This window comes from Schistocerca serialis, chromosome 2 (genome assembly GCF_023864345.2).
Source record: "Schistocerca serialis cubense isolate TAMUIC-IGC-003099 chromosome 2, iqSchSeri2.2, whole genome shotgun sequence".
Classification (NCBI taxonomy): domain Eukaryota; kingdom Metazoa; phylum Arthropoda; class Insecta; order Orthoptera; family Acrididae; genus Schistocerca; species Schistocerca serialis.
The window spans coordinates 1,020,434,717-1,020,452,994 of record NC_064639.1 but is presented as its reverse complement, the minus strand read 5'-3'; the positions used below and the strand labels follow the sequence as shown (position 1 = coordinate 1,020,452,994).

Here is an 18,278-nt window from a genome sequence, read left to right as displayed (position 1 = left end):
ATCAGTATGGAGCACAATACTTTTGCGTCCGACTCGCAACACATTCACAGAAGAACAGCTAGAGAGCGGCGCGGCTCCCTGCAGAAGTAAAAATTGGCAATTGTTATTTTGAAACATAGGTACATCGTTTTTTTACTGATCGATAGCAGCGTATAACAGTTTATAGCTATCGTGATATTCTGCGCTTTTCAGGAGCGCGGCAAAGATATCTGGTTACAACATTCATTGGTATATGTTAAAATTTCGCACATACTGACGCGAATACAGAAAAAAAAACTTTTACATGTTAAAAATCGCAGTGATAAAGGCTGTAATGTCACAACGTCTACTTCAATGTATCTTGGGACATGATAATGGTGCTATATCAGCAAACGGCTCAAACTACAATTTTCCTCCCATTGCAATAAATAGTTAGCATAAACTAAAATAATAATATGCAGGAAAAATTCACAGCTTGGTTATTACGATAAATGTCCATCATACCCATTAACTCAATCGTAATCATTAACCATTTACGTTTAATTTTATTTATGCATATATACCTTGAATATAACTTAATTAAGAACAATAAAAGTTACGTTTAGGTTGAACATGAATTCCTTATGTATGAATCTGAAACAATTTCTCCTCGGTTCTGCCGCTCTGTTACAACCGCTGGCTATTCTCGTATCATAGTAGACAACTTTTGGTGTGAAAAAGTCGGAAATTAGAGAGAAAGCTCGGAGTTGTAAGATTTACACAAGGTAAATGCCGGCGCAAGTTAAGAGCCTCTCCTCTACAAAACAATGCATTTAACAAAGAATACATACAGAGCAGAGAAACACATGCTATGAAAACTTTTTCATTAAATGAAACCTACTGGAGATAATCGTCGCAATGTGCTGATGGGTGAAATTCCTGAAACTTCACCTTTGGAGGGAAACATATTATACGGTATAGTGAGAAGACTGGCATGAGATGTGAAGAATCTGAAAACAATTTGAATGTTCCAGTATAAAACCATTTTACTGAGAGGTAAAACCGAAGAACCCTCACATAAAATAAGGAACGAAAAGGATACGAAAATATTTGACAGAATATAAAAATTAACCTAAACTCTAAGAATTTTGATAAACTATGAGGACAGCCATATACATCGCACTTTAACAAGGTGGGGGTGAAATGTTGCAGGAAGTACGACTTGTGCTTACTGCTATACAGGTATACCTGACGGCCAGTTACATAATGGCGCAGCGCCGTTTCATTTCCTTATCGGCGCTGCCGCTGCTCTCACGTACGGTCTGAACTCTTTCAGACTTTTGGATGTCTTTCCACGAGACCTTTCTACTGACTTGCATTTTATAAATTTCATAGCATATTTAAAAATCATATGATACGACATTATCCATAATATTGTAATTTTAATTAAATCCGATTTTCACTTATATTCCGCCATGCATTTTAATTGTTGCGCTTTTGAGCCCAGTAGTACTCCTCACGCTCTTCACAATGACACACGAATCAATGTCCTGAATGACCTAGCTAAACGCGTTTCCACGCTACACTAATTTTTAACTTTGCTCAATGGTACGTCGTAACAATCATGCGCATCCGCACGCGCCTGCGCTGGTACGATGACGTCACAGACAAAACAAACGCTGGGCAACAAACACGTACAGACATGATCTATCCGTTGCGGTCCCTACCACTGTTTGCTCATTATTAGTCTCGTAGTTATCAGCGATTCAAATCTGACGGTAGTTTGTCACACAAAAAGTTCGACAGCAAGTGAATAGACATTTTCAACTCAAAAGTCCGTTGACCAGGGATGAAGGGCTACAGATGTATAATTTACGTTTGAATGCTGCCATCTCGACACGGTTCTTTGAGGTTATCATCCCGACTAAAAGCGGTCATTTGCTTTGATCTGGAATTCAGAGTGGAAACGAAATATTTAACATCTGCCTGGAACGTGAGGGTAAGTATCGGAAGAGGTAATATTTTAAAACGGCGTCGGATGAGTGCCTGACCCGAGTCTTTACTTATATTTCAGAAGGAGACTTTTGATCTATGTATAAATCGTGCAAAATATTGTTTGATGACCAAGAAGTGAGTTCAGTCTATTTTTTGCGTGAAACGTAAAGGAAACGTAGTTCCAATTAGCTCGGGAGGAGGATTTAAATATTTCATGGTATTTGCGTCATATATAGGATTGTACTGTGCCCGAGAACACGCATATAAACGGCATCAGATGTACCACACAGACAACAGACAGAAGTGAATCAGATGTTAAGTTAATGTAAACCGAAATATTACTTTTTTCGACTGGGAATTCTTTCAGCGAAAAAGAAAAGTGGTCTAGTTAGAGGCGTTTTTAACTGGATAGGTTTTCCCTGTCGCTACAGGCAATGCGTTTCTTCCTGATGGTGGCCACATTAGGAATTTCTCTGTCTGATGGACGTCTGATACCGCAGAACGACGATCTTAGCTCTTTTAATGGTCTGATACAAAAAATGGGGTCCAGAATTATGTTGAAGGAATTTGAAAATTACAAATGTATAATCGCGTTGTCAGATGTTCCAGAGGGTTTAGCGCACTTAAATTTCTGGTTTCCCGCAGCTGTACTAATATCGCAGGCCAGTGGAGAAGTTCCTGTGGAGCGCCTTTTGGTGTCCGCCCTGGACGCCGACTGCCGGGGATTGGTGGTTCGATGTCGCGACGCAGCAGCTTGCGTCGACGCGCTCCTCAAGGCGTCAAAACTAGCCACCACGCGAGTGAATCGTCGCTTACTGGTACTGCCGGCAGCTCAGTTTCCACAGATTAATGTATCTGCGATCTTCGCTCTCCGCAACATCGACCTTGTTCCCGACATTCTAGTGGCTAGAATGGCCGATGATACTGCCAGGTAAGACGCAGATTTTATTCATTGCTACTTCCTTTCACCCAATCAGTCACATGTCCTTCTTCAAGTGCATCCTCATGTGAATACAACCAAAGCGACAGTACCATACTAGTGTTGTCTTTACTGACAGTTTCAATGATGACCAGCTCATCGATCTACCTATTTTAGACAACCATTTCAGCGGAGTGCAGCACTGTGATCCTTTGCAAAATCTGGTACCAGAGTACTTGCAGAATATGCCTTTGGCAACACAACGTCGTGTGTGCTTTCAGCACGACGGAGGTTCTGCACATCCCGCACGGCCAGTGACAAAGTAGCTCGCTAACACGTGTCTTGTGCGTTGGATCTGTCACCGTGGAGTCTTTTCTTGGTCACCGAGGTCAGCCGATCTTACTGATAATAATGTTTGTGGGCTTGGCTTAAGAGTCAAGTCTATAAGACAGAAAGTAAGAATCTCTCACTCGTGTATTACATGTGTGTCCTCAACTAAAGGACTGTATGAATGAACTCAGATCAGCAACACAGCAGCTGAATACAAGTACCCAAAAATGCATTTTAGTTGATGGTCGACTTTTGAAAATCTTTTGTGAGGAAATTTGCAATAATAAAGCGGAACATTAGATCATAAACTTTCATTTGTTACTACCGGCATTTGTTCTGTTCATTAGTGCTATCATTAGCTTCCTCGGAAACGTTTAAGAACAGAACGTATGTTAATACGATGTTTTTCGTTCAGAATCACTACCACCCCTCCACGCATTTGCCTTTCCTCCTGCCTCACTCTGTGACTTGTCAGCTATTTAAATCAAAATCTGTATTAGTGTACAGATTACAAAATTTCCATGCCTACTGTGTTATATTACATGTGTCCAGCTCTGTAGTATTGTTGTAAACAGAGCGAATAAGTGCAGAACTTCTTATATATGGTATCTTAATATGTAAACGCATTAGTGTGTTGGTTGTATTTCCTCTCCGTCGAACAGTCTTCCTACAAACACGTTACAAATTTTTTGCCCAGACCTTCTCTGCATGGTCGTAGCTGCCGCACTGCTGCCTAGACCGGTCACTATAGACCAGTGGTTTGGCGTCCATACGTTTTCACGTCGACACCTGACGTGGTCCCAGGGGAAAATATTAGCATTAATGGCTTGCTCTAGGCACACATACTTGTTGGTACTAACCAACCAAAAAGCGTATGACTTCTAATAGTTATAATTATTAGTCTTTAAATTACGTAAATACTGGTATAATGTTGTTCAGTACACTGGCCTCAGTGACCCATAGAAATATTTACAATTATACCCGTTACACCCTATATATTTCTACGTTAAATTATGACAATTATGTGCTTTTATCAGAAGTAACTCCCAAACTCATAACATGAACTGAATGTTGTTTACTGACGCAATATACTATACGTCCACTTCAGTTTCCATATCGTCACTGAATTTTATTAAAGAAAAGTTTTCATGATGTGTGCTTCCCGCTTTGATGCTTGAACTGACATGTGTAACTTCGTCTGAAATGAACCACGTTGAACGAATATACGACATGTATTCTATAAATATGTTAAATCTGAAGTACAAATATGCCATTTGTACGTTCCTGAAAAGTAAGGTATAATCTGGAAATTATAATATCCGACTTAGATGGATGAAGGATACTGCAAGTTTTATATCTTCTTTGCGCCCACACAGACGTAATGTAGTCTGACGTCTCTACAGTGATAACAGCTAAACATATTCTATGCTGTTTTAACTAAATCATTTAGGTTGATAGGCCGTATCATTACAAAATACTAAAACAACGATAGCACTGTTTCGACTGTCTTTGCAGCGATCGAGGGCAACTGTAGAGGACCGCTGCAAGACGGTCGAAATACCCATGGTATAATTGTTTTAGTATTTGATTATGACGTGTACTAACATCCAAAATTATTTTAGTGAAACTCACACTGACCATGAAAGCCTACAAATTTATATCTTACATCGTTTCTCCGTATGAACTTAGGTGGAAATGTCGTGTAGGTACTGAGGTATAAAACTATTGTGTGACCTAGTAAAATTGCTAGTGTCTGCCAGAGTACAAGAGGAAAGAAAGACACAGGATCTGTAAGTGTAGATACGCGAAAGGTTATCTGAGGTTGTTTATTTGATTCATTAAATATAAGAGTAGGTAGAGAAGATCTTTGTAAGCTGAAACATTTTCAGACTTTCGCCTCAAATATATGATAATGTTATTATTCCATTTTCGAATTGTGGCATCCACTTTCTGTACGCTGCATTTTTTCTTGTTTGAAATTGCAAAAATTAACGTGGAAAGGTAAGGTTTTTCCCAATGTGTAAATATGTCACTGGTTACTACATGGTAGTCTACCTAGGAACAAATTTTATAGAAATTAAAAAGTGTCACATACAACAAATTCTTATCAATACTGAATATAATAGTCTAACTCTTACATTACTAAACATCAATAATTAGTAAGTAAAATGAAGTTGGCTAGAGGTATTATCAAAAATTGTTAACAAGTTAAACACGTTTTGATATTGAAGCTTTTGAACACTACGAGATGCTTCCATTTTCTAGACAAATAAAACTGTTCAGAATTTAAAGAAACTCAGTAACTTACAAAATCGCATGTTCTGTAGTGTAAGAACTTATTTTGTTTCACGATAGTATGATTTAATGAGTGATAGTATGATTTATTTAATTAATGATAGTATGATTGAATTACAAAATCGTATGCTCTGTAGTGTAAGAACTTCTTTTGTTTCAAGATAGTATGGTTTAATTATCCACACGCTGTACTCATATAACCAGTTTTAAAAATACGTGACTTTTGCTTTCTATAAAACTATATAACTGAATCGTTAACAGTGCCATCCAAGCACCTTATGTATTACACGGCACAAAAATGTGTAGATGTGAAAATATTTAAAAATTCAGCAGAAAACATGCCTCATATCTGACAACAACAAAAATAATAGAAAATGTCGGAAAATTCTTATGTTGGTCTCGGAGTGCGTGTACCTGCATATGATTCTAAACTCAGCCACTAGATTAATACATCGCCCAGGAACCAACATGTGTCCCTAGGTTCACTGTCCGCAAGGTACAAGAGTTCATGAGTTTCTGGAGAACACAGAAAGGTGCACGTGAAAAATATCTTCACTGGATAGGGATTTATTAATCGCATATGGAGATTGCTTCCAGTCCATCATATAGATGAACATAGTAAGTCTCTAATGGTAAGTAAGTTGAGTTGAAACGAACATATAAGATGAAATAGTACAAATGTAACAGACATATAATTACCGATTGAATCAGATTGTCGACAGCTGCAGGAAGAGAGAGATTTAATGTTGAAAGTCAGAGCGAAGGAAGAAAAGAAAAACAGATTTAAAGTTCTGTCGACGATGACGCCATGAGGACGGAACACTAGCTCTGACTCAAGAAGGATGGTGAATTCGTCTCAGTTTAAGAAGTGCTTTCGGAGAAATATAGTGAGTTATTTAGGATAGTCGCAAGAAACTAAATCTGGGCAGCAAGGAAGGGATTTGAATCTCAGTCGTCTTGGATATATTAATGTTGAAATGATTAAATATGAAAATGCACCATACGATAAACGAGGTATTTGAGGCACCAATCTAACAATAATGAAAAGCAATCAATGATGAGCTGAGAGAGGAAAGTGAAAAATCCTTAAGAAAAATGTAACAAAAGAGTGGTTAAATTATATATTCAAAAGAATGAATGAAAAATTTCATGATATTGGATGTGAACGCTGGAAAAGCAGTCAAGGGGTTTTCTACAGGACAAGCGACATGGCTCAGAGAGAATTTAGTGAAAGTGAAATAAAATAGTGAATCTGATTTACCAAACAAAAATTTGAGCCACATTATTGCAGAGAGGGAAATAAATCATTTACAGTGGCGTAGTTAGCATAGTGCTGGAGATGCTAGCTGCCACTTGCCTTAGAAAAGAGCCTGACAAACATACCACACAGACAGAGCAATTAATGCATCATCAAGTTTAAGAAAGCCACAGCATGTAAAGGACACTGACTTGTAGCGTATGTACCCATAGACATTTTTTACCGGCCGCTGCTTTTATCCTTACAACACTAAATTCTACTAACTTGCAGTGGCAATGTCCTTTCAATCAGTATTGTTTTTATCGTGTTATCTGACAGTGTTATACACTACTAAAATATGATTATTTGAAAGGTATCTGCTAGAGAGCCAATTACTGTGTCGAAATCTCAAAGAAATTATACCCTCTCAGTTATATACGTTGCAGTTAGTATGTGCCTATTATACGAGTAAGGTGGTAGCATAAGTATATTTGGTGATTAACAAACAGAACTTCTCAATAGTTTTGAGTATCATCGCAGAAGAAATGCGGATTCATTTTCTCCAACCGTTCACAATTAATAAAATTAATATGCGTTTGAAGATGCGCTGCATCAGAATATGAGCACCTTACGCGTGACTGACATTACGAAGAGCAATTTGTCACAATGTGAACACTGACAGGTTTGTAGAGAAGGGGGAATCCAGCATTATAAATGAAGGTTAGAGACACATTTACACCTCAGTTGCAAATGCTTAAATGCATTTTGTACAAATGGACAGCTTCGACAACTTAGGCCATTACCAAGTGCTGTACGTATCACAATACAGGCAGCAATTGATAAATGGCCTGTAAAGTCGAAACTGACCAGTCATGTAATATGCAGTAAATAAAAATACCTACATTTAGGAAAAGAAGACGAGATGGAATCACATCTCTATCTGTCAATAAATTCACGGCTATGGTGTCCCATGTGACCGGACTGATCAACGTTATCATTGTTGAAATGGCATAAGGCTAGGATATATGGTAGAAGTTATGTTATATTGCAAAAATAATGAAGATATTTTGTAAAAGCTAACAGGACAAGCGGTGGAAAAGAAATGGCAGTAAAATATCTTATACTTTCTATGAAATGACAAAAATTCGAAATTATACTGGGGAATAATTCGTTTTATTATTTCAGTGGACATCACCCCTCCAGCCATTAAACAATCTCTCAACCTTTCACTACAATATTCATTCTGTAGCCTTTTTTTATATTACTTCCATTGTCAAATCGTATAAAGCGTTGAACATAAGTTTTCCCAGTGCTGGATAATCAGTTTAAGCCTGCTATATACTGCATGTACTTCAGATTGCATCTGTGGTGAAATTCAGTGTGTATAGAATCTGACGTGTCATATTTAACAAAATAAAAATAGCTCATTTTGTGTAAAATTTATTTGGAAAGTATCCTAGTACTGGTAACAAGCAACAGTAATATATTGCGTGGTCAATTTGAGAATAATAGAATGTCACAGAGCTTTCAATCCGTAGGCTCGGAACTTCCTGTGTGGATAAGAATGAATTTGTTCTAATACAATTACTATTGCTCAAATTTATCATCTGTCGCATCGATCCGTCTGTTGGATAGTTTATTGTCCATAGACTCGAATTTCTGGGAAATATAAACTTTGAGACTTGAATGTTTTTAGTAAATACTCCGTTCCAACTACAGGAAGTAAGTAAGGCAGTATTGGTCAACAGCGATTAATATGTTTCAAAATATGAGTGGGTGTATAATAATAATAATAATAATAAATTATGAAAAGCTGTTAATCAATTAAGTGGAGAGGAGCAGGCAAAATAACTGCTGCAACCGTTGAAAAAATCTTCGCTTCCAACACGAATGTTGTGCGATATAGGCTACGGTGGTGAAAAGAATTGGGCATGTGCGTACTGAGGGTTAAATATTAACTTCATTATAGACATTTCATCCATTCCGAGACCGAGGATCCCCCCGATACTTGCCTGGACATGAAATGTACTTGCAACTCAGAATATGGACCACCATGCTGTAGAATGGAATGGTGGCAATGAAAATTTGTACCAGACCGGGATTCGAGCCCGGATTTCCCCCTTATCGAGGGCGGCCGCCTTGCGATTTGGCTATCCGTGCACAACTCACGGCTAGACCAAAACTTCCATATGTCGTCACCCAGTCACTAGACAGTAATCTGTTCCTGCGACAACATATTGCCTCTTTTGGAACGACGCTAGATGTTGAGTGCTGCGATAGTACAAGGAGACTTTTAACACGCCTCACAGTTCTAATTGAGATTTCAGGCTATTCAGAGAGGTTTACAGGGGTTTTTCGTAATATGATTGCGGCCCATTCTTTCAGGTTAGTTTGAACTCTAATCAGGTTTTTTATTTCACCATACGCGATAATCAGGCATGTCCACTGATTATCTATCTACATGACGAACATCCTGTGGACAAGCCTGTCTTCCAACACATAAACAGCCTCTTTCATCTTCTACACATATTCGCCATGTTCGACGAACTCTCAAAACACCGCATCACAGCTCAAATGGCCCACTGAAACACCCGATCACGGTTACACAGAAAATTTTTAGGAATGCTTGGAACAGCGGGGAAGCGTAGTAGTCAACACCCAAAAATTCTGCAGCTCTACGAGATCCAATCATCGATGCCTCAGTAGGGGGCAGAATACCGGAAGCAGCTTGTGGACCCTCTTCCTCGCCGGAATAGGGTGTCTATGAAGATCAGAGTCACTGTTACGAGTACATGGCGTTAGCACAATATCTCCGGGAGTGGCCAACTTTTCCTGCAGATGCTTCTTAACGACACGTAATATTTGTGGAGTATCTGACTTCGACAAAGTTTCTGTATGTAAGAATTTTTCTTTTCTTTTATTTATTTATTTATTTATTTTTGGTTTGATGGTTGTGGGAACGGGGGGTGGGGGGCGGTGGATCGTCTTCTGACTGGTTTGCTGAGGCCCGACACTCCCTCCTACGCCAACCTCTTCCCTTCAAAATACCACTTCCATCCAACGTCTTCAATTATTTCTTGGATATGTTCCAATCTCTGCCTACTTCTTTTTCTTCTTTTAACTTTACAGCTCCCTCTGGTACCACGAGATTTATGCTGACGTCTGAACACGTATCTTATCATTAAATCCCTTGTTATTCTCAGGATTCTTTGTGCGTTACTTTTATTGCCGCTTCAGCGTAGAGCCTCCTCGTTTGTGACCTTACTGTTAGCACCCCACACAATTTTGAATATGTTTCTACAGCACCACATCTCAGACGCTTCCATTCTCTTCTATTCTCGTTGTCCCCTATCCGTTATATAACCCTTCGCTCCAAATGAAAATTCCCAGAAATTAATTCCTCAAATAAAGCCCTATATTTCGGATTAGTAGACTACTCGTGGCCAGGAATGCCGTCTTTCCCTATGTTAGTGGATTTTTGTAAGTCGTCCTCGCATCATCCATCCTATGTTTTCTTGCTGCCAAGATATCAGAATTGCTTTACTTAAAGTACTTTGTACTAACCAACGTCGAAGTTAAGTTTATCGCTAATCTCATTTCTGCCGCACCTCATTACTTTTTACTTTCTGCGCTTTAAATTTAATCTAAATTGTGCACTCATTAGACTATTCCATTTGACGGGTCCTGATATTCTTTCTTATTGTTGACTATGAATAGCAAAATTGTCAACGAATGTTATCATGTGTTATACTTTCAGGATTAACATTGGTACCATTTCTGAACCTTTGTTTGATTTTCAGCATTGCCTCAGTAATGTATAACCTGAACCGTAGGGGCGCCAGACTGCTTCACTGTCTTATATTCTTTTTAATCCGAGCACTTCGTTCTTGTTGTTTCATTCTGATTGTTCCCTCTTGATTACTGCATACATTTTATATCAACCGCCTTGCTCCTGTAGCTTACGCCTACTTTTATCAATATTTCAAATACCTTGCACCATTTTGCATTGCGAAATTCGATTTCTACGGTAAATAAATCCTATCAGTATCTATTGAAGCGTTGCTTTTCATAAGTGAACGCGACCTCAGAATTCCCTCTCTGGGCCTTTAACTTTCCTAAAGCTAAACTGACCGCCGTCTAACAAACTCTCAATTGTATTTTCCATTTTCTGATGGTAAGGTGATGCTATGCTAGTTTTCGCACTTGTCTGTCAATTCTATCTTTGAGACTGCGTGGATGATATTTTTCAGAAAGTCTGATGGTAGTGCTCCATTCATATAGATTCTACACACCCACTAGAACTGTCGTTTGGTTGCCACTACTCCCAATGATTTTAGAAATTTCGAACGAATTTTATCTATGACTCCCGTCTTAATTGATGTCAAATTTTTCGTAGCTTAATTCTTGCTATAACGCTGGACATCCTATGTCTTACAGATCGACTCCCGTTTCTTCTTCTATCACGTCAACAAACAAAAGTTTCCCCTCGCAAAGGCCTTCACTGTACTCTTGATATCTATGCGCTCCTTCCTCTGAATTTAAAAGTGGAATTCCTCTTGCAATCATAATATCGACGTACGCTCTTTTTATTTCGTCGATGGTTGATTTGACTACTCAGTTTACTGAGTCAGTTTATCACATCTTTCCTGCAAACCCTTTCGCTTTCTCTCAACAGCGCTTCCTCTTTACTTCGTTTCTAAATGACTTACATTCCAGTGTTCCTGTTTCTTGATGATAATTTTTGTACTTCCTTCTTTCGTAGATCAATTAATTTCTTTTTTCACCCTAGATTTATTCACAATACCTGTATTTGTTCACCAAATGGGATTGCCATTTTTAGTGAGGACCATTCCTAATCGACCTAACCATTTACTATGGTATTCATCATCACAGTATCTATAGAATTACAAAACTTCAAATGCGTTTTGTCACTACTTACAAGTTCAATATCCAGCTGAGTCTTCCTAAAAACTCTCTAAAACTTCACCCTGTTCTTCAGTAATACTAACTTTAAGTCTGAGTCTACATTCGGAGTTAGGTGTATCTGAAATCCACTACTTGGTTTATCAAACTGTGCCTCACCATGGTGTAATCCAGCAGCAAACTACTAGTGGTTCCAGACCTTTTACGTTTATAGTTTCGTCTCCTGTGGGTTTTGAACAGTATTTTCGCTGTCATTAATACAAATTTATTGCAGTACTCAATTAGTCTTTCCCATCTCGTATTCATATTGCGAACCCCATAACCTCCATTGAATCTGTCTCCTTATCGGGCCCCTTCTACTGCGTTTGGAACCCCAGTGATTACTAGATTTTCATCTCCCTTTAGGTACTGTATTAGCCATTCGATGTCCTCAAATGCTTTGTCTGTCTTTTCATCTGAAGCTTATGAAATTAGCGTTTGTTTGCAACCGGTTGTGATGAGGATAATCCTATCACCAAATTGTTGACATTATCTCAGTCTGTGCCCTGTCTTTCTGTTCACGACAAATCTTACTCCCGATACACCATAACTTGCTGCTTGTGATCCTATAATCGTCTCGTGATATCTTTTTTATATTCCACTGTACTGAACTACACTATATCTAAACTGAGCCTTTGAATTTCCCTCATCGGATTTTGTCAATTCCAAACCACTTTCAGACTTCTGACGTTCCACACTCAAACACATAAAATGCTATCCTTTCGCTCGTTGTTCACTCTTTTTCTCTTTGTTACCTCACTAATGGCAGTCACCTCCAGGAGATCCGAATGGTGGAGTAGTGCAGAATCTTTCCCAGTGGAGAAATCATCATGACACTTTTGCAGTTGCAGACACATGTACTGTGGATATACATTATGTGTTTCCATTGCCTCCTGCTTCCTCATCACGTTGATCACTGCTGATTTTTCCGCCTTTTGGGCGCTATTTTCCACCCTATGGGCAGTAGAGTGCCACAAATTTCCATCTGCCCTTTGCCTCTCTTTGACAAGGCCGCTGGACGGACCAGGGCGACTCGCCGTACTGGGAGTCTATGGCTGCCGTTGCCGATGAGTTTTATTGAGAATTGAATTATGGCTGAGTGCGAGTTCAGAAGCCACAACATTGTGGACAGTGACCTAAGACGCTACCGCTACACCACGGTAAGCCTTGGTACTACATTTATTTTGCCGCAATAACACTTGAATTATCTTATAGACACCTTAGAATGCATGATCTTAAACTTTTACGTATTTTTATTTATATGTAATAGAAGAATCCAATTACATTTCAGTTTAATATTTCCGTATCATTAACTACTTTGTCACTTTGTGTGCGTGGAAGGAACGTTAGTAGATTGGTTCATGTGTAGTTTGTTTGATTTTTTTTTATTTTTCCGCATCCTCGACAATAATCTAATTGAGGAACATTTGAATGGATGGAGTGTTCAATGTGAACAATCTACTGAATGTGAATTATTACCAAACAAATTTAATAAATAGGTAAACTGTAGTTTTGTTGTTATCATTAACAGTCGTCTGTTGAACAGTGTTGATGCCTCAGGACACAAAATGATGTTTGCAAAAGAAAGTGAATACTATGCTTCATGTTTAATGTATTCGTCGTCGTGGCAGCTTCAGACGTTTCTCTGCTGGAACGATAGTTGCTATGAAATTTCTATCAAAAAAGTATTCCCACAGTCATTGTAACGATAGTAAGGTAAACACCTTGCGGCTATACGTCGCTTGGAAATCAGTCAGATCTACTTGGTCTTCTTCTTACAAGCAATTGGAGATTCGCCTGTTCCACTCTTGGAGAAAGTTATTGCCAACGTTTCTTTGGTCTTCCAATGACTTTTTACCATTTGGTCTACAAGAGAAAACGTTCTGCTATTCCTCCGTGATGTATACTGTTTTCTGTGAGTAGCACTTTCCTTTCTTTTGTTTGGTTCTAAATTCTATCTTTAAAATATTCATTTCACACATCGTCGTTTTAAAATATTTTTTGCTTTCATGGAGCCTTTCACGGATCTCAGGAATCTCGAATTTTAGCCGCCTATCTCAGTAACAGTTGTCACTTGGTATCAATTTCTCCGAGCCCTACATTTTACATTATTACACTAGTACATGTTTTTCTAGTTGTTTTAAAAATGCCATACCGTTGCACACATGAAACTATTTTACCACGTCGCTGTCGTTTAAAAAGTTAAATCATGATTCAATAACATGACGTTTTTATCATTTCCTGTTTGCTGATAAAGTTAATTCTGATCCGAAACTTCCTGGCAGATTAAAACTGTGTGCCGGACCGAGACTTGAACTCGGGACCTTTGCCATTCGTGAGAAAGTGCTCTACCATCTGAGCTACCCAGGCATGACTCAACCGCCCCCCCTCCTCACCCGTCCTCACAACTTTGCATCTGCCAGTACCTCGTCTCATACCTTCCAAACTTTACAGAAGCTCTCCTGCGAACCTTGCATTTAAAGAATGAGATTCTTGCTCTGCAGCGGAGTGTGCGCTGATATGAAACTCCCTGGCAGAATAAAACTGTGTGCCGGACCGAGACTCGAACTCAGATGGTAGAGCACTTGCCCGCGAATGGCAAAGGTCCCGAGTTCGAGTCTCGGTCCGGCACACAGTTTTATTCTGCCAGGGAGTTTCATATCAGCACACACTCCGCTGGAGAGTAAGAATCTCATTCTGGTTAATTCTGATCACTGTTGTATTTGTGAAAAGTGACGAGCGTCAAAATTGTGATGGCAATCCTGCATTTACTCTGAATGTTAGCAAAAATTTAGAAATCAAAACTAAATATCAATCTAAAAAAGTATCAAAAATAGTCAACTTGTCATTAAAAACTGTCTTTCGTCGATTAACATAAAATTCCCTTGTCACGCTTACAGTACAAAAGGAGGTGCTTTGGCTGTGCGGTCTTCAGCAGTTTTAATTTCATATAATTACCCGAGGTGTATTACATTGCTTGTATAAGAAAACTGGATGTGTTCGCTGAGACATCATTCTGTTCACTAGTTTTGAGCTGGTGACGCTGATGTTAACGGGGGAGGAGACGTGGCGCAACGAGCTGGTTGTGGCGCGGTGGAGCCGGCCACGTGGCTTGCACCCGCCGTCTGCAAACCTCTACCCCGACAGGTTGGCAGACCTGGCCGGGCGCTCGTTCATAATCGCGACATTCGACTACCCGCCGTACGTCGTGCTCAACAGCGACGCTAACCTATTTGACGGTGTCGACACCCGCATCATCCTAGAGCTCGTCAGAAAGGTAAGTACTCGCAGCTTCTGAGAAATTAGCTCACAGATAATATCATTACATTCCCCTGCAGAAAACGTTGTAAACAGCAGTCTCCACGCTTCTGGCCATCAATCTGTTTTCATAGACCTATTCTTATCACTCGCAGATTCTCATTTAAGAACTGAGTTTTGAAGCAGAGTTAGTACTACTTTAGATTAATTACTACGGCATGAGGAACTTGCTGTGTAGACTTTTACCTCCTACAAGCAGCCGCGACAAAACTTTTCCAGTTTCACGAGGCAGGATATACAGCAGTCATAGCACTTTTTCCGAATCATATTCAACTTCAAATGGGATACTTCTGAATTTAGTACCTGTTATTACAGATACTCTTGGATAATTCCCTATGGATATTCTCATACCCTAAAGGAGCCATTAGCGTGAATGTAAAAGCAACTAAATTAATATATACAGGGTTTCCCAAGAGGAAATGTGAATATTCAGGGATATGACAGGAGCGATCATTCGAAGAAAGGAAATGTAGCAAACCTTGAGGGCTATGGGGACTTGTTCAGTGCAACTGATACGTTCCAGAGAAGAGGAACAAGTGCTCAAAGATGTGCGCTTTAGAGCGCATGTTTACTGGTAACTTTTCTCTTGTTTTAGTCCGTACTACCACCTCTGAAAATATGGAAAGTAAAAGAGCTTGCAGTAGAAGAAATTTGTTTCACAATATAGAAGATGAAAAAGTGCTCATAGTCCTTAACAAATGTATTGTAGAGGTGTTGTTTACTAGACTTTTTGCTTCGAATGATTCTTCTTCTCATTCTGTGAATATGGAACTCTTCTCCTGTGACATACTGTGTAACCCCAAGAGCTTGAGTAAATGCTTAGACTCTGTATATCTCTCAATTTCATTAACATCTTATTGCCCTCTGGGATTGTGTCTGTCTTGGGCGTACTGCTTTTTGCTTTTCTAGGCAAAGCAGCAGTTTCAGTCATAACAGTAACTGGTTAAAGTAGATGATACTAACAACTGTATAATCAAATTGGCATGGTTGCTCAGTTACTATTACTATACGTATTTCACAAACATGGATAATGTTTATAATACGTTATAAATATCACTGCATAAAACAAATTAAATCAACTTAATATTGATATTTAGGTTTTTAATACATTCCACCTCTGTGGTCCATGTTCATAAAATCACCCTACGTGCCCATATAGCATAGCAGGACGCACTCCTCCCTTACATGTCCGACAGTCTATTTCAGGGCACCACATTCACATCTCGGAGACTCCGCAATACTCCATTTATAAAGTGAGTCAGAGCACCGTCCACATCTAGTGCGGATTCTATTTAATTTGACCACCAGTTTCCTGTCTAGTTCGACACCCGCAGTATCACAGTCATATTTGTGGAACCATTCCCATTCTTGGTAATATCCGATGAATATGCAGTTCTTGCTCCAGAGTTCTCTTGCTTTGGTGTTACTTGCAGCTAGGTCTTCAGAGTATATTAATGGCGGGTGTCTCAAATGAAGCCTGTTTCCTCGTAAGACAGGTGTGTCATGATGAATGGGTAGTTCCTTTTTCTCTTGTACAGTGTGGTAATCTCTAAGCAAGGTCCCAGTTCTGCGAGTCTGTGGTGGGTAGATATTTCTTAGCAGGGGGATCCATTAGACAGGAGTTGGTCTGAAGTGTGCCAGTAATCATACGCGTTGTCGCATTGTGTTCTTGTTCGGCGCATCGATGAGGCTGGTATGACAACTATTACACGATACTGAAGCACAATAATCTGAGGCCTCAAAAACATTGCAAAAGCCAATGTTCGCAAAGTCTCCATTGACGCGCCCTAGGTTGTGTCACACAGCCTCCGAATGATGTAATTGGGAATTCTTTTCTTGGCTGATATGTTTCCCTAATGATTTTTATAAGGTAGTGTGCAGTCAAGTGTGATGCCACGATACTTGGTCTACTTGTTTTGGCGGAGAATAGCTCCATCACATTGCACTTTGAGCCCCATGTTAGTTTGTTTGTTGTTAAGGTGAAACGAATAAACCTCTCTTTTACTCGTACTGGACTACAGTCAACATTTTTCTTCCCTGAAGATGATTTTGGAATGTCAGAAACATAAAGGCTAAACAGGAGGGGTGCGAGAACTGAGATCTGTGTCAGGGCCTTATTTAGTTTACTAATCGAGCTTAGATTATCACCAAAGCGAACCTGAGAATATCGATTACTTATCATATTAATAAGAGACGGAGTTCTTCGGTTTTTAATTAGTTTCAGTAGTTTGTAAGTTATGCCTTCCTTCTAGATGGTGGTTCAGATACTGCCGTACAGTCGATAAAGCCCACAAATGTTTTTAGTGTCTCCTGGTTACCGGCGCCTATGAAAGTTCTAAGATTTGGCAAATAGTCGTTGCAGCTTCTGTGAAGCCTAAATCCCGCTTGTTCTATTGAAATTTGTTCTAAAATACTACCTCCAACTCTACTGTAAATAAGCGTTTCCAAGCGCTTATAGGTGCAACTAAGTATGGAAACTGGCCGAGAATTCTGGGGGAGATCCAGTGATATATTACGTTTAAAGATTGCCACAATTTTAGTATTTCATTACCTAGGGTGTAAATCCAGCTAACGTCTGCAGTAAAATACTGCACGTGCACACTTCGAGACGTAGATCTTTATTTAGATTTCGAGGTTTCGATCATGCAGACTAGCTTAGGGTGCTCAGTGAATGATGTCTTGCTATGGTGTCTAACTGCTTAGAATGACGTTATTGATGAACCACTCAATCTAGCTCTCACGACATAAGTAAAGATAACATGATGGTGTCATCATTTCTTATGAGCAACAACTCTGTTTGAGATCTACCTACTTATCCTGCTCCACAAGATGATACCCACTCTGCTGATGTGGAAATCGGAATACCTACCCTGCTACATCACTGCACTTTTCCCTTAAGTGCGAGCAGAGAATAGAACCAAAAATTGCTAACGGGGAAACACCTGCCGCCATTGTACTCAAACCAGTATATGAAGCACCTATATCATAAGGACCAAGCAAGCACATATGCAGCTCAAGACGGTGAGCTACCCTCAATTTCTTGAGTGAAGAGGAAAAGACATTACAACCAAGTAACTCACCAAATAAATGTTCGCCTAAGATCAATCGTGTTGTGAATTGAACATAAGCTATGAACTGATATTATGTATTCTTTTTTATATGATGTTAGCTTTTTATTGTTGTACTGTTAGAGAAAGCGATGCTATGTCAAATTACAGTTACATTCACCACAAACATTAATGATTAGATAAAATTAGATTAGTA

At 39.2% G+C, this 18,278-nt stretch overlaps 1 protein-coding gene across 1 annotated transcript in view; it reads left to right on the top strand.

Annotated features, from left to right (window-relative positions):
- Positions 1 to 18,278, top strand: part of LOC126456600 (glutamate receptor 1-like) — a 192,915-nt gene that overhangs the window by 99,525 nt on the left and 75,112 nt on the right. The window contains exons 2-3 of the mRNA XM_050092345.1: positions 2,599 to 2,884; positions 14,724 to 14,973. Coding sequence (XP_049948302.1) covers positions 2,599 to 2,884; positions 14,724 to 14,973 — 536 coding nt within the window. The remainder of the gene's footprint in view (positions 1 to 2,598; positions 2,885 to 14,723; positions 14,974 to 18,278) is intronic.